At 48.1% G+C, this 23,827-nt stretch overlaps 1 protein-coding gene across 2 annotated transcripts in view; it reads left to right on the top strand.

Annotated features, from left to right (window-relative positions):
- ST8SIA5 (ST8 alpha-N-acetyl-neuraminide alpha-2,8-sialyltransferase 5) overlaps positions 1–23,827 on the top strand; it is a 64,449-nt gene that overhangs the window by 29,384 nt on the left and 11,238 nt on the right. For both annotated transcript variants that reach the window (XM_032602746.1, XM_032602745.1), the window contains 2 exons: positions 11,887–11,979; positions 22,340–22,426. In XM_032602746.1, the coding sequence (XP_032458637.1) occupies positions 11,887–11,979; positions 22,340–22,426 (180 nt within the window). The remainder of the gene's footprint in view (positions 1–11,886; positions 11,980–22,339; positions 22,427–23,827) is intronic.

Raw genomic sequence — 23,827 nt, forward strand, 5'->3', positions numbered from 1 at the left:
GGGAAGGGCTCCTTGAAGGGCTCACCGAGAGGTTTTGGCTAGAAGGTGCTAACAAATTGAGCAAGACAGAGCAGGCCCCTGGAGGCCATTCTGGGCAGATGTCCTGGGCAGGGGCTGCATGAATTCCAACTTTTCCTCCTGCCAGCGGCTTTGTTCTCTCTGCCCTTTTCCTGCAATCTTGTCTCTAATTTCTCTACCTATCTCACCCCACCTAGTCTCTCCTCTCCCTTTCTTCCTGTCACCCGTTCTTTGTCCACTTTTCTTTCTCAGCCCCTGTGTTCTGCCTCTCTCCTCCTCCCTCTCATCTCCCTTCCCCTTTATCCTCTCTCCCTCTCTCAGCAACTCAGGCCAGCCTTCCCTTCCCTGTCTCCTGGGGTCCCTCAGGGCCAGAGACACCTCTGGCATCTGTCAGGTGCCCTTTATTCAACATTGTTACCAATTGAGTTGATTTCCTTCCAGAGAGCCGCCATTTGACCAAGAGCTCCCTTAGCCACTGAATAAATGTGATGGCCACACATTCCAAGTTCTTCTGGGACACTTCCAACTCATATCCCAATTTCCAGTTGACCCCCAAACTCCCCACATATGTGAGAAAACATGGTATGTATTTCACTCGTGTAGAAAATAATGGTTAATGTAAGTAGAACTGACCTGTATGTTGGTGATTCTTTTCTCTGGCGTGGGAGCAGCTTCTGCCTTCTTTAAAATGGGCAGGACAGCTCCTGGCAGCAGACGTGCAGGGCTTGGGGGAGGACCTAATGACACCGTGAAAAGGGCTCTGCAGAGTGAAAGTGCATCATCCCAGCGGACAGCTCTCCGTGCCTGCAATACGGGATGAGCTTTGTGGTATTGTTCACGTACTGAATAATTCGGCGTATGCCGTATTTTGCTATACGTAGCTGTGTGGTATGTTGAAGCGTGGCACACCTGATGTCATTTTTTATTAACACTGTTGGAAGGGAAGTCAGGAGGTACCATTTATAACAGAGGATAAAGAGGGGCAAAAAAAGCAATGACTCATAAATTGAATACTCAACCAGGAGCCACAAGAAGGAGCAGGTCCAAATGATGTGTCTGGAGCACTCCGAACAGGACCGCAAAGGAAATCCAGGCCAGATGGTGCTCATAAAGGCTGTGGCCAGGTCTTCACTTTGGACATGAGCTGGGGAAGTCCAGACCCAACTGGAAAGTGTATGAGTTACAAAATATACATTGACATATGGCTTTATTGATTTCAAGTCTAGATCTAAAAGCATCCAATAAGCATCCCTGGGAGAACTGCTTTAGTGAACAGATAGGAATAATTGTTAATCAGCCAATGCTTCTATTTAAGTGGGTGCTTTGAACAAGCAGGAAGGTCTTTGAAGACAGCTCTCATCATGTTCAAATTATGTGTTTATGTTTCTGTCTCCCAACCTAGACAGTGATTGTGCTTCTCCATCTTTGAATTTTTAGCACCCAGCATGGCACAGGCTCAACAAATGTTAATTGAATAAAAGAATGCATTAAGCAAGAACATAGTAAAGACTTTTGTTAAGAACGCAAACTTCAGTGTCAGTGCCCTGGAATTCTCCCTTAGAGATTTATTCTTTTGGATTAAACCTTGTCTTCTGGCACTGTCTTTGAAAATTAATCCCTGGGGAAGGGAAACACTTTGGAATCAAAAACTCATTCACAGTTTGGAATGACCAGAGAATTTTTTCTCTTGAGAAGAGCAGGTAGTAAGGAAGTCTGAGAGTTCTGGGTGGCAGGGTGGGAAAGGGGAAACTGATAGTGGAGGAGGGGTATGTAGGAAAATAGAAGGCAATGAAGGCAGATGATGTACTTTTGCAATAACTGACTGAGAACTACACCCCCCCAAACCACCCCCACCACGGCGCATGGTGATTCTGGAAAGGGTAGATAGGGGAGGGGAAGGGGAGGGAGGGCACTTGTCCTGTCAGCCCACTGCTTTGACCTCTCCAGCCTGGCCAGCTGCCTGCAAGACCAGTGACCACCTGGAGGGCAAGGGGAGGCACAGCAGCCGTCTGTCCTGCAAAGTGCATAGGCAGCGTTGCCTCCGCTGCCTCAGGACATCCCAAGGAAAGGTCCCCCAGTCACAAGGGCTGAGGGCAGCTGAGGCAGGAGTCCCCAAGGGGCTGACTCACAGCCTGGCTTGTAGCCACAGCTCAAAAGGCTTCACTCAGCTTCTGCCAAATAGATCCTGTTCCATATCCCAGCCCTTGTCCTCCTGCCAGGATCCACCTCCCACTAGGCCTCCTCCTTGAAGCCTTCCCTGATAGCCCCTTTCACTCTATGTTCACTCTAAGATGCGTCTATACAGAGGGCTATTTCTATCATTACGCAGGCAGAGAACTCTCCAGCTAGTGCACACGAACCACTCTGTTTGCTCGGGCATTCCCCAGACCTCGAGGAGCCTCCTACCCTGGGGAACTGGGCTGGACTGCCTGTGCATGCAACTTCAGGGCCCTCCGGACACGATAGCTTCAGACACAGCCCACAGGCGGCCTGGCTGGCTGGCCTCCTCAGCCCCTCTTCCCAGGGTGCACACAGCCTTGGCCCCCTGGTCCGAGATGGTTGGCAGGAGATGGCTTGCAAAGACAGCTCAAGGAACACCTCTCTCTGAGGTCTAGGGCAGAGCTGGCCCAGACTGTCGCCCGCCCAAGCTGTCTGTTCCCAGGACAGCGTTTTCCCTGTGCTGCTGGGCTTCTGACTGGGTTGCTGGGGACTTTCTACAGAGGAAGGTGGCACCAGCCACAGGAGTAAAGGGCAGGCCCCAAACTGGTGACACAGAAGCCTCTTCGCTCTGTAGAACAGCAGACCGAGTAAGTGTCAAGGCTAGAGCTTTTCTCTCTGGGTCAAGGTCTGTGTTGTGCCTAGCATCTACTGTGCAGTATGGGGTGTGGAATCGTCATATTTCAGAGCTGGAAGGAACTAGACTGAATTCAATTTAGCACTTTGTTATGCTCTATTGAATTGCTCCCTAATTGTTTCAAGACAATGTATAATTAAGGAATAAATTGTGCGATACAAGTGCTCCAGGAGCCTAGTGTAGAAGTCAGAGGCGCTTCCATGGAGGGGCTAGACTTGGCTTGGATGTGGATGGGTGATGCCTGTGGTCCAGTGCTACGGGGGGCTGGCTGTGTGCCAGGCATGGTGCTGGGCGCCTGACACGTATTACTGCAGTTAATCCTCACACTCAGAGCTTTGAGGTGGGTACTGTCATTGCCCCCATTTTACAGAGGAGGAACTGAGTCCCCACTTCCAGGTGTGGTGGGTGGTGCAGCTGGAGCACACCCCATGCAGTGTGACTCTGAGTCCTAGCACTAGTGGGCCATGCACGACGGAGGGATTCTTCTTTCTGGGCTGTGGACAGACATCCAAGGTTGAGTTGGGTTGGGTCCCCTCGTTTCTCCTTGCCAAGTCCTCTCAGACCGCCTATTCCTGCCCTCAGCTCCTGGCTCTTAGACTGGACTAAAATGGCCATATTGATCTAAGTAGGTGATTACATGCATATCTTCTTCGACTATTGTCATTAGCACTAGAGGCAAGACAATCTTTAGGGTCTTTCATCCCTTCCTCTCCTCCTTCCCACTTTTTTTTTTTTTTTTTTACGGTACGCGGGCCTCTCACTGTTGTGGCCTCTCCCGTTGCGGAGCACAGGCTCTGGACGCGCAGGCTCAGCGGCCATGGCTCACGGGCCCAGCCACTCCGCGGCATGTGGGATCTTCCCGGACCGGGGTACAAACCCGTGTCCCCCACATCGGCAGGCGGACTCCCAACCACTGCGCCACCAGGGAAGCCCCAAAGGGGAGCTTCTTAGGGCCCCCTGGTCTGGCCCAGAAAATAAGGCTGCCATGTATGTACTCTTGCAGGGAATGTGCTAGATATTGGATCTGGGGCCCTGCAGAGCTGCTGGCTGGGGAGGAGGAGTGTCAGCATGAGGCTTTGCCCCTGACCCTCCCCCTAACCTGTGCCAGGAATAACGCTCCACTGAGGTTCACGATGGAAGCAGATTAATCGCAATACAATCAAGGGTTGCGCTCAGAGCGTCAGGCTATGTAGCTTTCAGTTCTGATTTCTCAAAATAGCTCTGGGGATTCCTGTGGACAAATGAAGAGACACTGGTCCAGAGAGGGCCCTGGTCCACGCAGGGGTCTGAGTCAGGTCCCTCCACCACCCAGGAGGGTCAGTGTGTCCTGGCAGCTGTGACCTGCTATTGTTAACAGCTAAGCCCTTCTTGCCTCTCCCTGCACCTAGCTGAGAAGACACTCCAGTCCTTTGTGTGTCAGGCTGTAATTTTCAGACTTTGATTTCTGTGTGTTTGCCCTCACGGTTAGTATAGTATCTCAAGATGGCAGCTGTTCTGCTCTAAAATAGCACTGAGCTCACTGAAGGGCTGTCGGCCTTGGGAAGGGGAGGGGGCTGCTTACTGAGAAGCTCTCAAGTGACCGTGGCTTATGGCAGTCAGGGAGACGGGCTGCACTGAGGTGACTAAGGACATGGGTTCTGGGCTCTTGAAAGTGTGAGGTTCCTTTTTTAGTGCCTCCATCCACTGGCTGAATGACCCTGGGCAAGTTACTTTACCTCTTGTAGCCTGAGTCTCTGGTGTAAACCGGGGCAGTAATGCCTGCCTTTTAGGGCTGTTGGGAGGATTAAGTGAGGCCAAGTTAAGGATCTAGTATCAGGCTACCACATACAGTTGTGCCAGGTGGGCACTGCACAAAAGTATCTAGCCAAGTGGAGTTGCAATCCAGCTCACTCTCATTTGACAAGCCATGTGCCTGGCATGTGGAGAAAAAGGTGCTTTTTCCTAATTCACACAGAGGTGCCATACCCACACTGTTCCTACCCAGTGTGGGATAAATAAACCACTCTGTGGTTCTCTGAGACTCTGCACCAGGCTTGACAGGGGCCCAGGGGTTCAGATTGCTGAGCTGGGGCAGCTTCCCTATTCCTGGGGCTGGTGGAGGTCCAAGAGGTGTGCTCTTGCATGACACAAGGACTGCCCTGGGCTCCTGTTTTCTTGGACAGCATTAGTATCTAGGGATGAAGCGACGTATTAGATAGAAAGCTGAATGCGTGGGCTTCATCTTGTACCAGCCAGTGGCTGCTGGGTCTCAAAGTACTGTGGCCCCTAAGGAAGGTCCCACGGTCCTGAAGGAGCTCTGGAGGTGGGATCAGGTGAACAGGGGAGCCCTCTGTGGGGCAGGCTCATGTGGAGGGGCTGGGAGGAATGTCAGAGCCAGACTCTGAGCACTGGATCCTGGGCATGCTGAAACGAGGCCTCCTCAGCCTTCTAAGTGGGAGCCCAAGCCTGCGTGGGAGGAGGGGAACCAATATTCAGAACCGTTGCGGTCACGTCTTCATTTGTCTTCTCGCTTAGTAGGGGCCCTCGCCTGCTGATCTGGCAGCAGCGCTGCCCAGCTATGCCCCCCACACTCCTGAGGGCACAGAGACGGGGGCAGGATGGATGCAGCCTGGCACCAGCATTGGACTTGGCTGCCAGAAGCCAAGTGGCATCTGAGATGAGCTGGGCTCCTGATCTGAGTGGCTGGGACTATTTATACCTGTGAGGTGCCCGAATGTGGTGCCAGCGTCCCCTCCCCTTTGAGGTGGGTAGAGATCGTCTTTCCAGAATTGAAAGAAGAGACAGTGACTAACTCACCTTGAGAGGCTAATGGAGTCGAGGAAGTTGGAGAAACTGTTGCTCTCAGTCTTATAGCAGCTCAAGGGAAAGCTGGAGATATTTAGAGAGAGATCCATGATTTAAAGGGACCTTTCTTTAGTGGTTTACAATAGTAAGAGAAAACTTATAAAAATATAGAAAAGTGTTTTTTGGATCATTCATAATCCCATTACTCAGAGAAACCTACCATTTTTTTTAAACATCTTTATTGGAGTATAATTGCTTTACAATGGTGTGTTAGTTTCTGCTTATAACAAAGTGAATCAGCTATACATACACATATATCCCCATATCTCCTCCCTCTTGCGTCTCCCTCCCTCCCTCCCTATCCCACCCCTCTAGGTGGTTACAAAGCACTGAGCTGATCTCTCTGCGCTATGTGGCTGCTTCCCACTAGCTATTTTACATTTGGTAGTATATATTAGTCCATGCCACTCTCTCACTTCGTCCCAGCTTACCCTTCCCCCTCCCTGTGTCCTCAAGTCTATTCTCTACATCTGTGTCTTTATTCCTGTCCTGCCCCTAGGTTCTTCAGAACCATTTTTTTTTTTTTTAGATTCCATATATATGTGTTAGCATACGGTATTTGTTTTTCTCCTTCTGACTTACTTCACTCTGTACGATAGTCTCTAGGTCCATCCACCTCACTACAAATAACTCAATTTCGTTTCTTTTATGGCCGAGTAATATTCCATTGTATATATGTGCCACATCTTCTTTATCCATTCATCTGTTGATAGACACTTGGGTTGCGTCCATGTCCTGGCTATTATAAATAGAGCTACAGTGAACATTGTGGTACATGACTCTTTTTGAATTATGGGAGAAAAGTACTATTAATATTTTGTTGCAGTCCTTCCCTTTTCCCATGTGTTCACGTATGTATATATAATTCGTTTTGGAGATCATAGTTTTGTAACTTGCCTTTTTCACTCAACATTATCATGAGCATCTTCCCATTACACACAAAAGCTTAAGCATCATTTTTGATGTCTGCATGATGGTCAGTATCCAGACCAAAAAGGGATTTCTATGGCTTCCTCCAGAATGCCGTCCTTGGGCCTCCTGTCAGAAGCAGAATCGAGGGGTGAGCCGTGTGGCAATGCTTCTTGCAGTCTTATTTCCTCAAGTCATTCGTCTTTAAAGAGTGAGATGGAGCAGCACAACCTCCCCAAGGCAAAGCACAGATATGCTGGAGAAAGAAGCAAGGGCTATTAGCTCCATTTTTCAGATGGAAAACTAGGCTTTAGACCCAGGCCTGGAGTGATTTTGATGACGTGGTTGAGATGCCACATGGAGTGTTTTCAGAGTACCTGGGATTTGTTATCATCACGTGTGGTAAGACACACAGACGTGGAAATGACTGTCATGAAGGAAGAGGTTTTTATACTTACAGATCTCTAGAAACAGGAAGCACACCATGCCATGTAGGACCACACAGGAAGCACCAGGGTTGGTCAAGAAGCAGGAGGAGTGAAGGAGAAAAGTGGGCAAGAGCCATATAGGCAAAGCCTATATGGAAGGAATGGATGCGACAGGGTATGCAGACTTAAGATTGGCTAGTGTGAATAATTTCAGTGGGCTCTGGGGCAGAGGGCTGTCCCTAGCTGTTTGGCAGCTGGCCTTGGGGTGATCAGGGCAGAGGGATAAGTGGCCCTAAGTGTGAGAGGAGGAGGTGGTGGTGGTGGTGGAGTATAAGCTCTGGATGGCTTGGTTTGCGTATGATAGGTGTGCTCATGGGCTGTTTACCATCTCTAGGAATTGACTCGTTCTAGGAGAGGCAGTCTCTCCAGGGTCAGCAAGGCCCCGGATGTCAAAGCATCAGAAACACATAGTTAATCTGTGTAGTCTGCAGCAGAGATGGGTGATCAGGGACATCCCCACGTCCAAGCAGAATTCAGCATGGGCTTTATCCTCAGGGTGGTAGGGGAGAGGTTTACTAACAGCAGCAGAAGGAGGATGGCAGCCAGTCCAGATGGTGGAGAACTTCCTGAGTTATTCATCTCTGACTCAGCTCTGCCATCAGCTAGCTGAGGGACTGTAAGCATGTCTCTGACTCCCTGGGCATCCATTGGCAGCTCTGGCCCTTTAACGGCAGGAGAAAGGGAAAGAAGGGAAATGGACATGCCTTGGGCACTTCCTGTGTGCCAGGTACTGTACTAGTGCTTTCTCTGAAATTCTCATCAGTATCTCCTCTCAGCCCTGTCACAAGTGTACTGCATTTTTAATGCTGATTTTGCAAATGAAGAAACTAAGGCTCAGGAAAGTGATGGGCCTAAGGTGGCTAATGAGAGGCAAAGAAGGATGTGAACCTTATTCCGAAATCCTCTCCACCTGATAGCCACTAAACACACCACACAAGACCATTTGGAATCATTGAACTGCCTAGTGATGTGCATGAGTGATGTTGGGGATTCAGGAAAAAGGAAGACTGAGTGGAGGCTGGCAGAGGTAAGGCCAGGATGGCCTTGTGAAGGCAGCGGAGGGGCTGGCTGATCAAAGGGAGGTGCTGCTTGGTTTTAACTTCCTTTGAGGGTTTCTTTCTCCTGTTTGTGGATCATTAATTCATAGTATTGTTCTGGCTTGGTTGGTAAGTGGGAAAAACTGAGGGAAACTTGGGGATTGTATTTAAGCGCTGGGTGGGACTTTAGATACCACCTCTTTCAGATTATTTTTAGGAGGAGAAAAAAGAGGCCCAGTGATTTTTAAATCACAGAAGTGATTTACCCAAAGCCACACAGCTGGTTTAGAGGCATATCCTAGATGTGTCTGCAAGTGTCCCAACTCCCTGAGAATGCTAGGATAAGCCTCCTCTCAATAATCTCCTGCGTCATTATAATCTGGAGCTTTTCTTAGTAGCATCCTGAGATCATGGCTTCAGATGACCCAGTGGATTCCAAAGGGCTTTGTGTCACTGGCTCTGGTTGCAAATGATGATCTTTGTGATAAGACACCAGACCTCACTTACTGTTATGTGACTGGAAAAATGACATGAGTTGGAGCCAAGGTCATGGACTTTTTTGTAGCCCCAGGCTGACACCTTGTTCTTAGTTGCAGATAACAGAATCCATTTTAGCTAAAGCAGAAAGGGATTTATTAAGGGTAGAGATAGCACAGAATCATTGGGAAAGCTGAAGAAAGACTCTAGGCTAGCTTCCAGGAATGTCTCTGCAGACTGCATTGTGAAATTGGGCCACCGTGGAAGCTGCTGCCTCTGATATAATCGCAAAGGTGCTGCCACCACTACAATTTCCAAGAGCCATGCCACCTCTGCCACATTCTGCACCAGCAAAACAATACACTGAGCTTTGTTTTTCTTCTAGAACGTGGCTCTGACTCAGTCTCATGCTCCTGATTGTTGAACCTAAATTGCTTCAAGGACCCTAGCTACAAGGGAGTCTGGGAAATGTAGTTTTTAGCTTTCTTGTCTCTGTAGTACAAAAGGTGCAGAGATACCAAAGACAAAGTCCCTGTGTTTGAGATACTCCTCATTTGGAAGGGGAAATTGATATATAAACAGACTATTATGATACAATGATATCTGCTCTAATTAGGGGCAAATGTATAGAGGGACCCTGAGAGTGAGCATTAGGAAAGGCTTCCCAGAAGTGGGGGCATTTGAGCTGGGTACTGAAGGATCAATATGAGTTTGCCAGGTGAGAAAGACAGAGAAAGGAGTAGTAAAACACAAGGGAAACAGAGAAAGGAGAGTGTGATATTTTGGGGATCCTCAGTGCCTAGTTCTTATGAAATCTGCTTAAATTCTTTTAAGACATGAGAGAAAGGAGAGGATTTATTTTGTATAAATAGGAGCCAATTTGTTGTATAAAATATTTTAATATTCTAAAATATTATTTAAAATTTCTTAAATATATAATTATAATATTTTAAAAATTAACTTAAATCACATTAAAATGAAAGAACAAATATTTACAAATATAATAGTTTTAAAGTGTTAAATATTAAATTGTATTTTTAAATTATTTAAAATACCGATATTTTAAAAAGAAGCCAATTTACAGGATAAATGTCTCAATATTTCTAAAGCAGCACAGACATAGTTTGTCTACATAAGTTAGTGAGAATATATGTGAAATAGCTGCTACCACATTTTGGGAGGTTTGTGGGAAATGCTCAAGGACTGACTTTGTTTTAAATCCTTGGTTGTGGCTTGCAGTGCCCAGCAGCAGTCCTGGGGCTCCATCCCCACCTCCTGTTCTCCAGGGCTACCTGTTGAGAGGCCACTGCCCCAAGTTTAGAGAGGCTGGCCTTGCAGACTTCTTGATTCTGGGCTGTCACGTGATCCCACCCTCCCAGCTTAATCTGCCCAAGCATCTTCTGAAAGAGAGGCCGTGAGGAAAGGGTGCACCTGGCCTCTGCCCTGGAGGCCCCTTCTGCTTCTGTGGCCGAGTCCAGCAGTGAACTACTGTGTTTTACCTTGGTGGGAACCCTCCCCCCCGACTCCCCCGCCTCCCCACCTCCGACTCCCCCACCCCCCCAGGCAGGCGGATGTTCCCTGGGCTGGTGCAAACTGTCAGGTGCGGCTATGGGAGGCCAGAGGGCACTTTCCAGGGGATACCAGCTGTCCTCGTAAGTGGGTGGACAAGAGCAGTCTTGAGTGTATGCACTGGTTCACAATGCAGCTTTGCCACCTGCCACCCACACGACTCTGGCAAGTGAGTTAACTCCCAGAGCCTCCTTGTGATGCCCACTTTCCTGGTGGGCTAGTGATAAAGATTGAAAGGGAATATGATGCTTAATGAAATAAGTCAGACAGAGAAAGTCAAATACTCTATGGTATCACTTATATGTGGAATCTAAAAAATAATACAGATGATTGTACATGCACAACAGAAACAGACTCACAGACTTAGAAAACAAACTTGTGGTTACCAAAGGGGAGAGGGAAGGGGGGAGGGATAAATTAGGAATATAAGATTAACAGATACAAAGTACTGTATGTAAAATAGATAAACAAGAAGGATATACTGTATAGCACAGGGGATTATACCCATTATCTTTTTAAAAAAAATTTTTTTAAATTTTTTGTGGTAAGCGGGCCTCTCACTGCCATGACCTCTCCCACCGCGGAGCACAGGCCCCGGACGCACAGGCCCAGCGGCCATGGCTCACGGGCCCAGCCGCTCCGCGGCACGTGGGATCCTCCCAGACCAGGGCACGAACCCACGCCCCCTGCATCGGCAGGCGGACCCTCAACCACTGCGCCGCCAGGGAAGCCCTATATCTATTATCTTGTAATAACCTATAATGGAATATAATCTGCAAAATACTGAATCACCATGCCGTATACCTGAAACTAACATAATACTGTAAACAACTATACTTCAATTAAAAAGAAAGAAAAGTGAATGCTTCCACGTAGAGTGCCGGGCCCTGAACGTGGCCCATGACAAGGGCTCAGCAGTATTGGCTGAAATTGCTACTGTTATTCTGTGTGAAGCTGCAGAAAGTACTGCGAGGTGACTCTGACATGCCTGGAGCCAGCTGGTGTGGGAGTGGGCTCGGGCCCCTCTACACTGACAGCACCACCTGGAGTGCCACCTGTTTAGCCTCAGTTTTCTCAGCTGCCAAATGGGGAGAAAGAAAGAGTCTCACCTAGTCACAGCGCGAGCATGGGCATCAGTGAGCTAATGGAAACAAATGCTTTTTATAGTAGAAAAAGCAGCTTGTGTTTTTTCAGCTATGCTTGTGACTGTCGTTGTGTGACACTTCTCCCAAGTGGAGGAGAAAGGAGAAAAGAGCAGGAAAGGGCAGGACCAGCTGAAGACCTGTAGCCTCACTGCCCCGGCTCCCAGGGCTGCCTCCATCAATGACTGGTCAGAGGAAGAACGCAAATGAGAACATGCCCAGAGCATCCTCTTTCTCCTTCGAAGCCACCACGTGGAGCCAAACCTGCTTCTAAATGTCATGATTTACTGAAATGGGTTCATGCTTATACTTCCAGGTTGATGGGGGTGCTGAGGGTCATCAGCCACCAAGTGATCAGGCCAGAGGGTGCCAGCAGTCCTGGAAACAGACCCTCTTCAGGTCGTCTGCTGGGGTGGGCTGGTTTGCTCTATTAATTTGGCCAGATACCACCCCTCTGCCCCCCGCCTCCCGACAACAAGAGCCCCGAGAGGTCCCTGAAAGTCTGGCTGCTTCTCTGCGTAGTAACCTCTGTCCCTATTGGTCCCCAGGTACTTTGAATTTTACGAGGGCCCTTTTGAGTATAACTCCACGAGATGCCTGGAGCTGAGGCACGAGATCTTGGAAGTGAAGGTGCTTTCCATGTGAGTGTGGCCGGGTGGGTGGTGGGTGCAGGGTGGGGCATGTGGGGACAGGCAAGGCAGGGCGGGGTGGGGGGTGAGGGATTGGCCCAAGGAAACTGGAAACTTGGTGCATCACTACAGAGAAAGAATTAGGGTGCTTCCCCGGGGCCTCTGGCATTCAAAGAGCTCTGGAGGGCTCGACGCAGGGACGACTGTTCGTGTTTTATGAAAATTGCCAAGTTTGCAAGGTTACCTCCGGTGACTGGGCGTTCCAGTCCCCGGCTCAATTACCAGCGTCCATGGTTATCATCACTGGGCTCCTCTTGGATAGAAATCGAAGAGGGCACCGGAGCATCTTATCTGAAATTCAGTACTTTGTGGCTTAAGCATTGCCCTCTTGCTATTCATTAAATTTTTAAAAATTATTTAAAGGATACAACATTCAAGTGGTACAAAAAGATATACAGTGAGAAGTCCCCTTCCCACAGCTATCCCCCTCCAGTCTGCCCCTCAGAGGCCACCCATGTATCCTCCTGCATCCTTCCAGAGGGTCTGCATAAACCAGCACCCATGGGTGGATGTCTTTTACATTTTTTTTAATACAAATAGCAAGAAAACTGTGCTCCCCACTCCCCACCAACAGTGTATCACCTGTGGCTCTTTTACAACCTGTGTGAGGGAAAACGCATTACATGCTGGACTCACTAGTGTGTATGTGCCTCCCTCACAGCACTGCCATGAATTGAGAGGAATTTGTGTCATGTTAATCATGGCAGGATGTATGTTTATTTGAAAACAGTTATCACTGACCCTTGAGCAACATGGGTTTGAACTGCGCAGGTGCACTTATATGCAGACATTTTTTGAGAGCAAATGCTGCAGTGCTGCTTGGTCCGATGTTGGTTGGATCTGCGGATGCCAAGGAGCTGTGGTCAGGGAGGGCTGACTACAAGCCTTGCGCTGTTCAAGGGACAACTGCACATCTGATGTGGGAGAAGTACAGTTGATTTGGAGCCAGGCAGTGCTGGGTGCTTATGTGGACTCATGGGCCCTGACACGATCCCAGGACTTCCATCCATGGCCCACAGGCAGGAGCCACTGCTCCTTTAGCCACTTGACATGATTTCCAGGTCATGTGGGTCATTGAAAGAGCTTGGAGCTTGGGGTCAGGCAGACTTGGGATCCAAAGCTGACTCTGGGCCTTAGAAGCTCTGCATTTTTATGCAAATTACTTAACCTCTTTGAGTCTTTCCTTACCTATAAAAATGGGGACACAATTACCTACTTTTTTTTTTTTTTTTTTTTTTTTATAAATTTATTTATTCATTTATTTATTTTTGGCTGTGTTGGGTCTTCATTTCTGTGCAAGGGCTTTCTCTAGTTGTGGCAAGCGGGGGCCACTCTTCATCGCGGTGCGCGGGCCTCTCACTGTCGCGGCCTCTCTTGCTGCGGAGCACCGGCTCCAGACGCGCAGAGCTCAGTATTTGTAGCTCACGGGCCCAGCTGCTCCGTGGCACGTGGGATCTTCCCAGACCAGGGCTTGAACCCGTGTCCCCTGCATTGGTAGGCAGACTCTCAACCACTGCGCCACCAGGGAAGCCCAATTACCTACTTTTGAGGGTTGCAGTAAAGACTAGCTGAAGTAACATATGTGAAATAGATAGCCCAACAGTGCACATCTACAGCAGCACACGTAGTAGGTGCTCAGTAAATGTTAATGTGCCCTCTCTCTCTCCTCCCTCCCCTTTCTTTCCATTTTGGAACCAGCAGCAGCTTTTCTGGGCTGACATTCACAGACTCCATCAGCTCAGTAGTGCGGGAAAGCTCCGGGGATAAGGCCAAACGTCCAGCTGGGATCAGCTGCATTGTTCACGGTCCTTGTTCTGTTCGAGGGTCTGTATAGCTTCTAGAGGGACCGCAGGAGGCAGCTCACCTTCTGTCCATCCCACCCAGCCCTGAGCGGAGCACACCATGGAGGGCGCTAGGAGTTAACTGGGCCAACAGGATTCTGGAGGGGACAGTTTGTGCCAAGGCCTGTGTCAGGAGGGGCCCACTGTGTTCCAGGCTCTGAGAGCTGGCCTGAGGGGCAACAGGAGCCATGTCCCTGGAGGAGCAGGCAGGGCTAGACCTTGTGGAGTCTTGCAGTGTGGACCGGGATTTAGATTTTGTCCTTTTCTTAAGTCCATGGGCACCCATGGGAAAGGTTTTAAACAAGTGGGGGCGGGGGGAGGATAATGTGATTGGTGTTTGATATGCTCTGCCGAGGAGCTGTGACTTAGTGACAAAGACGTCTGTCCAGCCCGCAGGCAGGAGCCAAATGTATAAGCAGAGGGCCTTATCTTTTCTCAGAACTCAAAGATCTTGGCCCCTTAAATGTCTCGCTGGGGACAGCCGGAGCACTCTTCACTGAGAGCATACCTTAGAGTTTTCAAAGGGTAAAGAATTAATCTTTAAAATTTTTAAATGCAGACAGTTTCTTCATGGTTACTTCAAGATCTAGACAGGAAGTCTGAGAGACCCTGTAAATGGGCCATCCTTCTGTCACATCCCATCCTCTACCCATATATTTTCTCTGCATTAGTATAAGTCCTTGTTTTGGTTTGCTATGGCTCTCATAACAAAGTACCACAGACTGGGGGGCTTAAACAACAGAACTTTATCTTCTCACAGCTCTGGAGGCTGGAGGTCTGAGATCAAGGTGTCGGCAGGCTTAGTTGCTCCCGAGGCCTCTCTCTCTGGCTGATACATGGCCATCTTCTCTCTCTGTCTTCCCAGGGTCTTCCCTCCGTACCTGTGTCCTAACTTCCTCTTCTTATAAAGACATCAGTCATATTGGATTAGGGCCCATCCTGGTGATGTCATTTTAGCTTAACCACCTCTTAAAGACCTTACCTCCAAATAGAGTCACATTCTGAGATATTGGGGTTTAGGGCTCAACAGATGAATTTTGAGGGAGATATAATTCAGCCAGTAATAATCCTTATCACAGCTTCCATTTAGGGACCATATTAGAAGTTACCGGGCCCTTTGTTTCAAGCCTAAGTCTTGAACATTGCGGGGTGTGATGGGAACCTCATTTCCCCCCATGATCTGTGGCCACCCTTCGTCCCTTGTCAGGGACTTGTGTTGGTGACAAAAGGTCCTCTGCGTGTTTGGCTCTACTTCTTGCCTCTGCCTTTGGGGCACCCTCTCTGTTCTCCTGAGCTGAGCGGCCATCCCAGCTGGCGACCTGTGAGCTTTACCCCATCTGTCTCTTCCATGTCAATTGCCCTCCATGTGGTCCCCTGGCCCTGGAGTCTTGTCGCTGGTGGTACTGGGGGTCTGAGAGGAGAGAGGCCGGGCTGTTCATGGGGCATGTGAGCCTGCTGGGTCATCAGGGAGCAGTGATACCAAGCGATATCTTTCCTGAGTGATACCTTTCCTGAGTCCTCAAGCTGAGGTCAGTGGGCTCCCCCAGGGCTGGAATCGGAGAAGCCAGAGGCTGGTCTCTAATCCGACTCTTTCTGATGATACCTGGGCACCTGTGGGCGTCACTGTGCTCCAGCCCAGAGCCAGGAGTGGTGCTCACGGTGGAGACCCTGAGTCATCCGGAAAACGTTAAATCTCCATCTGTGAATGGAAGGGGCTGGACGGATGTGCCCAGAGGCCCTTCCGGTATATGAACGTCAGCTGGCATTCCATCTGAGGAGACAGTGGGGTGTGTGATTCATCTGGGAATGATTCCGATCCAAAACTGCTCCAGTCAATGGTAAAAATCAGTCAGCTGGAAAATTCCCATATGGTGAAGGCCTCGTTCCCAGACAATATCCAATACAATGAGGATTTACTCTGTGATGATTTGTTACGAAATCACATTGTCCCTAATACTTGTAAAAATTGTTTATGCTGACTTTTAGTCATTCTGGGGCCTCTTTGTTTTTAAGCCAGTTGCTGCCTGTGCTCACACACTGATGGGGGCCATGCCTGGGACCTCACCCTTGGTGTCTCCTGCCACCGCTTCCCCATCTTTCCGGGCTGGGGAACCCTGCACAGAGCCCTGTAGTGAGACCAGGAGAGAGGCTGGGAGCAGGGCTGGCTGGGCAGAGCTTTCAGGCCTGGATGTCCCTTTGTGCCCACACTTTTCTGAGTCTTGTTTGCCTGACCCTACCCAGGCTCAGGATGTGTCTGTTAAATGAGTGAGAAAGTGGACGAAACCTAGGTGGGAACAGAAGAGGCCACGGCGGAAAAGGGATGAGGGAGAACGAGATGAAGGTGAGCATCTCCTGCACACGACTAGAAAAATCAGGTAGAATACAAAAGTTTATAATAATAAAAAGCAAAGGTCCCCTTCCCCACAGCCTCTCCCCCAGGCCTGCTACTCAGCTGTTTCTTCTGGGAATTACCTTGTACCTCTCAGTCCTATGCGTGCCGTGTATGCCGTGTTTAGCATTCACTGACGTCCTGGTGTGGTGGGTGAGGATTCAGCTCCCTTACCCAGCCCAAACCATTCCCCCCACTTTTCCCAGTTGAGGGGTACTGCTATTTTTAGTTCTTCTATCTATAAATCGCCTAAGTAACCTATTTTTTGTTCTACCAAATGTTGGCAGTATCTCTTGATCCTGTACTTTGTAAGATGAGGCTATTAAAATTACCCCAACTTTTTAATTCCAGCCTCTGGCTTCAGTCATCCGTGAGTTTACCTTTAGAATGTCAAGGCTGATAACATTTACATTCTATTTGTAACCATAGCAAGCCTCTTTGGGGCCTGCTATGGGCAGACTCTAAAATTTGAAGATCAGAAAACAGTGATTCTCATCTCTTTTCCTATTCATTTTTTCCCCTTTTTTTCTCGAGCTTCTAGTCATCTTTTCCCTTTGAACACTTTGTCTCTATCATGCCCCCCCCCTTTTTTTTTCCTGCCTGTCCATCGACCAGGCATTCCCCCAGGGTTTCCCCTCATCCTCTTTCTCCATCCTGGACAGGCTGCTCTCTTGGTGGGTCACACACTGTTGTCACTTCCCTTCTCTGCCTCCGTAGGTTAGATTCACCTGGAGCTGCTTCTTTCTTGGTTTACTCCTTCATTTTGCTTCCACCCATCTTCAAGTAAATTCCCCCCAAATAGTGGGTGGAAGGTAAGGGTTTGAGTCCTTCTGTGTCTCCATGACCTAATTCTTCTCTTAATTTTTGGTTTGGTGGGGTTGATATTTTAGGTGAAAATCATTCACCCACAGAACGCTGAAGACCTTCTCCATCATCTTTTGGTATCCGGGGCTGTATGAGCACGGTACTAGTTGTTCCTTTGGAGGTGACCTGTTTTCTTCTGTCCGGAGTCTTTACAGATCATGACAGTTCTGGAATAGCCCGATGGTGGACCTCAGGATACACGCTCATGGAGACCTCTTAATCTGGAGCTCACTCCAAACCCTTGAACTTTCTCTTGGATTTCTTCATATTTCCTCCTCTCCAATTTGCTCCACTTCGTCTTTCGGGTACCTCTAAAGGTGGTATTCTTCTGGATTGCTCCTCGAATATCTTTTAATCTCATCTTTTCTATCTCTTTGCCCTTTGCTTCTATTTTCTGAGAAATTCCTTGACTTTACCTTCCAACTTTTCTAATGAATTTTCATTTTTCCCCAAGAGCTCTTTCTTTTTAGATTGTTCTCAGAGCAATCTAGTCTTTTTTATCCCTCTTCTGGAATATTAGTCATGTCTTGGGTGAAAGGAGGCAAGTGGCTGGCTCAACCCTTCATCTTAGAGTAAAGGTGATCTGTGCATTTGTAAAGCAACTTATAGAATTTTTTTATACATATTGCCTCATTTGATCTTTCTGACAACCTTTGAGATCAGCAGAGCAGAGGTTATATCTGTCTTACAGATAAAGCAGCTGAGTCTCAGAGAGATTAAATGACTTGTCTGAGGTCATATTGCCAGTTACAGATGGAACCAGGATTCCAGGCTGGATATCCAGGCCCCGACCTTGATCCAGTGTGTGACAAGGACATTGGAGGCACAGAGAATGGGGTCTGGACACTCGTAACAGTTGAACTTGGGACCCTGGCCTTCAGTGTTGCCAAGGTTGTGTTTCTGGAGGCGTTAGAGGCATTGGCTGTTCAGGGTGCTGCCCTAGGGGCCTGTGGGTTGCAGGGAGTGAGGGAGGGCAGCAGTGGGTGAGCAAGGTTGCCGCTGTGTAATGGCACCTCTCCTCCAATGTCACATGAGCTAAATAAGCAAGAGCTGCTGTGGGAGGTTTGGGAAAGCTGGAAGGAAGGCATCAGGATGAGAGGAGGGACTCCTTCCAGCTCTTTAAAGCTGCCAGGCAGGTTCCTGCCCCAGGGCCTTTGTACTCACTCTTCTCTGCCTGTAATACTCTTTCCCCAGATGTTTGTGTGGCTCACTCATGCATCATTTCAGTTCTTTGTGCAAGATTCCCCTCTTCAGGGAAGGCTTCCCTGATCAACCCATCTGAAACAGTCACTTTTCAACCCCTGATTCATTTTTCTTTTTTTTATTATTTCTTTTTTTCTAAATTGAAGTATAGCTGGTGTACTATATTATATAAGTTACAGGTGTACAATATAGTGATACACAGTTTTTTTTTTTTTTTTTTTTGCGATACGCGGGCCTCTCACTATTGTGGCCTCTCCCATTGCGGAGCACAGGCTCTGGACGCGCAGGCTCAGCGGCCATGGCTTACGGGCCCAGCCGCTGCGCGGCATGTGGGATCATCCCGGACCGGGGCACGAACCCGTGTCCCCTGCATCGGCAGGCGGACTCTCAACCACTGCGCCACCAGGGAAGCCCGATACACAGTTTTTAAAGGTTATACTCCATTTATAGTTATTGTAAAATATTGGCTGTATTCCCTCCTTAGAGCCTCTTGCTTCATTTTTCTTTTTTTTTTTAAATGGATTAATTTGGTTTTTTTTTTTTTTTAATTTGGTTTTTTGTTTGTTTTCTGGGCTGCACCGAGCGGCTTGTGGGATCTTAGTTCCCCAACGAGGGATTGAACCCGGGCCCTCGGTAATGAAAGCATGGAGTCCTAACCATTGGACCACCGGGGAAGTCCCTTGCTTCATTTTTCTTTGTAGCACTCACCACTCCCTAACATGACATTAAATATCTGGGTCTGTTTTTTTTCTGGTTGTGGTAAGAATACTTAACATGAGATCTACCCTCTTAAATTTGTAAGTGTCCAATACAGTATTGTCAACTGTAGGCATTAAGTTTTACAGCAAATCTCTAGAACTTATTGGTCTTACATAACTGAAACTTTATAGCAACTCTTCATTTCTCCTTCCCCGAGCCCCTGGTATCTATCATTCTACTCTGTTTCTATAAGACTGACTATTTTAGATACCTCATACGAGTAGAATCATGCAGTATTTGTCCTTCGGTGACTAGCTTATTTCACTTAGGATAATGTCCTCCAGATTCATCCAAGTTGTCACATATGGAAAGATTTCCATTTTTTTTAAGGCTGCATAATATTTCATTGTATGTATATAATACATTTTCTTTATCCGTTCATTCATCAGTGAACACGTAGGCTGTTTCCATATCCTGGTTATTGTGAATAATGCTGCAGTGCACATGGGGGTGCAAGTATTTCTTCAAGATTCCGATTTCAATTCCAGAAGTGGGCTTGCTGGACCATATGATAGTTCTATGTTTAATTTTTTGAGGAATCTCCATACTGTGTTCCATCGCAGCCACACCATTCTACACTCCCACCAACAGTGTATGAGGGTTCCCTTTTCTCTATATCCTTGCCAATACTTGTCATCTTTTGTTTCTTTGATAATAGCCATTCTAACAGGTATGATGTAGTATCTCATTGTGGTTTTGATTTGCATTTCCCTGATGATCAGTGGTGTTGAGCACCTTTTCATGTACCCGTTGACCATTTGTATGTTGTCTTTGTAGAAATGTCTTTTCAAGTCTTTTGCCCATTTTAAAATCAGGTTATTTGTGTTTTTGCTATTGCATTGTAGGAGTTCCTATGTATTTTGGATGTTAACCCCTTATCAGATACATGGTTTGCAAATATTTTCTCCTGTTTGGTAGGGTTGTCTTTTTACTCTGCTGATTATTTCCTGTGCTGTGCAGAAGGTTTTTAGTTTGATGGAGTCCACTTGTTTTCATTGCTTGTGCTTTCGGTGTCATATCCCTGTATATTCGCTTCCCATTTGTGAGGTCTGTGTGGGCAGGGAGTTTTCTTGTTCACCACAGTATCTCCAGTTCCTGCCATAACGAGGAATTCAATAAACAGTTATAGAATTTATTTGAACTCAGACTTATTGATTCATTCATTAATTATTGATGTACTCAACAAATATTTACCACTCATCTGCTATGTGCCTTAGCACTGGAGTCACAGTCAGGCATGATCCCCTGCTCCAGGGTATTTACTATTTAGTGGGAAGTATCAGGCATAGGTAATGGCAGGTTATGGGTTTTACAGAAGGGGAAAGTACAGGGGGCTGTGAGTCAGCATTGTCAAGACAGCTTAGTTTAACAGTAATAATAACTTACACCTGTAGGGCACTTTCCACGTGCCAGACACCATTCTTAGTCATTTATTGCATCGTCTTAGTTAGTAGTCTTAACAAATCTGGGCGGGTGAGCAATAATCTAGTGTTATGACCATTTTCTAGGCGAGAAAACTGAGGCTCAGAGCAGTCACATAGCCTGCCTGAGGTCCCATAGTTAGGAAGTGCCTAAACTGGGGCTGAGGCCCAACTCCCCTTCTGGTTCCAAAATCTATGTACTTAGTCACCATCCTGTATGACTTTTCCTGCAATCATCCCTCCCCGCACCAGTCATATACTCCCTCTGTAGGTGAGGCTTGCCTAGTCTGGGAACAACTGTTTCCCCCTCCAGTTAAACACAGGGGGACACAGCTCTGCAGAATGAACCTGTTTTTTTACTTTACAGTTAAGTATTTGCCGTTTTTTGAAAATCATGCACCTTTTTTGGAAGCTGATGAAAGCTTCAGATTTTCCCTAAGATGTGCACATGGGTGGACAGACAGGGGATTTCGCCTATAATTCAGAGGGTTCATAGGTTTCCTTAAGACCTTTGGTGGACCTCAAAGTAAGAACCACAATTAATGGTAGTTTTTTGATAACACTCAGCTCCTGGGGGCTTGTCACTTTCCCATTCATGACCAAACCGGAATGACCTTTAAAGGCTCCCCTTGCATCAGTGTCCAAGACAAGCCAGCATCTGAACCGGCCCACAGCCAGGTAACCCTGGACAACTGTATAATGCCTAACTGTGGGATGGGGAATGTGGGAGGTTAGGAGACAAAAGTCATGGCTCTGGCTTTAAGGAACTTATGGTCTGTCCAGCATCTCCCAGCATTCCTGAGAACTCCAGTCAGAGGCACCGCTCAATGGGAAAAGGGTTCCATGATCCAATTCTTTTTGCTGGCTTCAGTCAAAGGAAGAATCCTACATGATTTAGACATTCCCTTTCCAGGGAGTGCTTTGGGATGTCACAATGCTGAGATGTCTAAACCCAACTGGCATAAAGCCTTGCAGATGGTGGTTCAGACAAAAGGCTTCTCACCTCTCCTTCTCTGTCGCTGGAAATTGTGATCTGCCCTTGAGAAAAGAGAAAGTGAAGGGCATTGTGCCTTTGCAATGAGCCCTACTGTGTGCTGAGCACAGTGTGGGGTGATCTACAGACCTTAGGGAAGTGGTCTTACACCCTCTATAGACAGATGTTCCTGGGAGAACTGTGAAGGCCCTTGGGGGTGGGCATGTGAGGAAGGTGTTTTAAAATGTTCCGGGATTTGTTTTGATCACATATAGTAAGACACACAGACATGCAAAAGGCTATTGTGAAGGAAGACGTTCTTATGCTCACAGATTCCTAGAGACAGAAGGCATGGCACACCATGCAGGGACACATGGGGAAGCACCAGGGTTGGTCAGGAGGTAAAGGGATGAGGGGAAAGCAGAGGTGAGACCCTTTATTGTGGTTTTCGTGGAAAGGAATGGACAAGGCAGGATAAAAAAGTTCACGACTTGCTAGTTTGAATAATTTCAGTGGGCTTTGGGGCATAAGGACTGCCCCTGGTTGTCTGATCCTTAGCTCTGGGCTGATGAGGGCAGGGACTAGTGGCTCTGTTCATAAAGGAGGTGATTGAAGGTGTGGGCTCTGGACTAGCTGAGGTGTGTATGGAAGACATGCTTGCAGGAGAGTGGTTTGCTATCTCTAGGAATTCACAAGTCCCCAGATGTCAGAGAATCAAGAGTATAGCAAATTAGAAAATACAGTTAATACAAAGGACCAGTCCAGGATTTGGCATAAGGGGGAAGAGGAAGGGAGCATGTTTGGGGATGATGACATTGTTCAGCCTGGCCCTTTCATGCACTCTCTGTCCTCCACTCCCAAGGGTGAAGCAGTTGGAGCTGTTCGACAGGTGGAAGAGCCTCCAGATGTGCAAATGGGCGATGAACATCTCTGAAGCCAACCAGTTCAAGTATCTATGACTCATCTGTGCTCCCCAGCCCTTCTGTTCATATGGTCCTCCCAGGCACCTCTTCAGAGCTCCCCCGTCCTGCAAGGCCAGCCCCCAGGGACATCTTCCCCAGAGCTGGCTCTGATTGGGCTTTGGAATCTGGGAGTGGGGAGGTTCTGACTCAGCACACAGGCTGAGGCTGGCATCTTGCTGAGTGTTGTCCACCATGTCCCCGCCCTTAGTCCTAGCAGCAGCCCTGTGTGGTCAGTGCTATTGTCTCCAGTACAGCCCCTGACTGTGAGGTGAAGTGCTTGAGGTCTCCAGGAGGCCCGTGCGTTCAGCTACATGAAGCATCTTCCAGGCCTCACCCCGTTCCCCACCCCGCTCCTCGGGCAGCTGCTCTAACTTAGCAGTCCTCTCCTTCTCAGAGCGCTTGGGCTTCTACAGCCTAGACCAGCCATTTGAGCCCTGCTGTAGCTTATTCCCTAACTGCTCTCTAACCGAAACTGCCAGGTTATAAGCTCCCAGGAGGCAAGAGCTGTATCTTAATGTTCTCCTGTCTTTGAGAGCCTAGCAGATGTCCAGACAGTCTCTGTGATTAGTGGTGAGCTATAGGGGCCTCTCCACTCTAAAATTCTAGGAGTTAATGGTATGTTTTTAGTGCAGGGTAGACCTTATTGAATGCAATTGACAGAATCCTGGGAATGTGTGTATAAATTGGATTTTAGCAACTCAGGCTGTAGTTTGAATGTGCTGAAGAGCCATCTGCATGAAGGAATCCTACACGGGAAGCTGTGAAAAGCAAATAACGCTAAGTATTTTGTATTTTCTGTATAAGTCATTTGTTCCAGTTTGTTGCAATTCTGGGCCAAGTTGAGAGGCAGTTTTAAGTGGCACGTTTTGGGAACGTGCTGCAGGTGCCAGCAGCCCCCAACCGGATGCCTCTAGGAGACTCTGCAGAAACCCAGCTAAGGCCCGGCAGTAGTTTGCAGAGACCCACGTACCATAGACTAGAATGTGGGCAACGGGTCCAAGGTCTGTGCTGTAAACGCAGCCCCAATGCCGCCCTTAGAGCGAAGCGATACTGAGGGTGGTGCATGACGGGGAGGCCCAAGCACACTGAGGGCACACTGAAATCGAACTCAGCGTGGACGAGGTCAGTGAGATGCCAAAGGATGTTGTCCAGGCTGAGAGCTGGACAGAAGCCTCGCCAGTGGGACTCACATACCTAAGGAAGTAATGTAGCAACGGGAAAATGGTGTGGCAAGAGAAAAACCAGGATCCGCGGGGGAGCCTTTGGCAGGGATCAGCCAGCACGATCCGGGAAGAGGCTCTGGGGGAGCTGAGACCTTTCTGGTGGTGGGGGAAAGAGAAGTGACATCCAGTCTTGCTATGCTCTGAATGGGAAAAGCTTCAAGGCCA

The sequence above is a fragment of the Phocoena sinus genome, chromosome 14 (assembly GCF_008692025.1).
Source record: "Phocoena sinus isolate mPhoSin1 chromosome 14, mPhoSin1.pri, whole genome shotgun sequence".
Taxonomy (NCBI): domain Eukaryota; kingdom Metazoa; phylum Chordata; class Mammalia; order Artiodactyla; family Phocoenidae; genus Phocoena; species Phocoena sinus.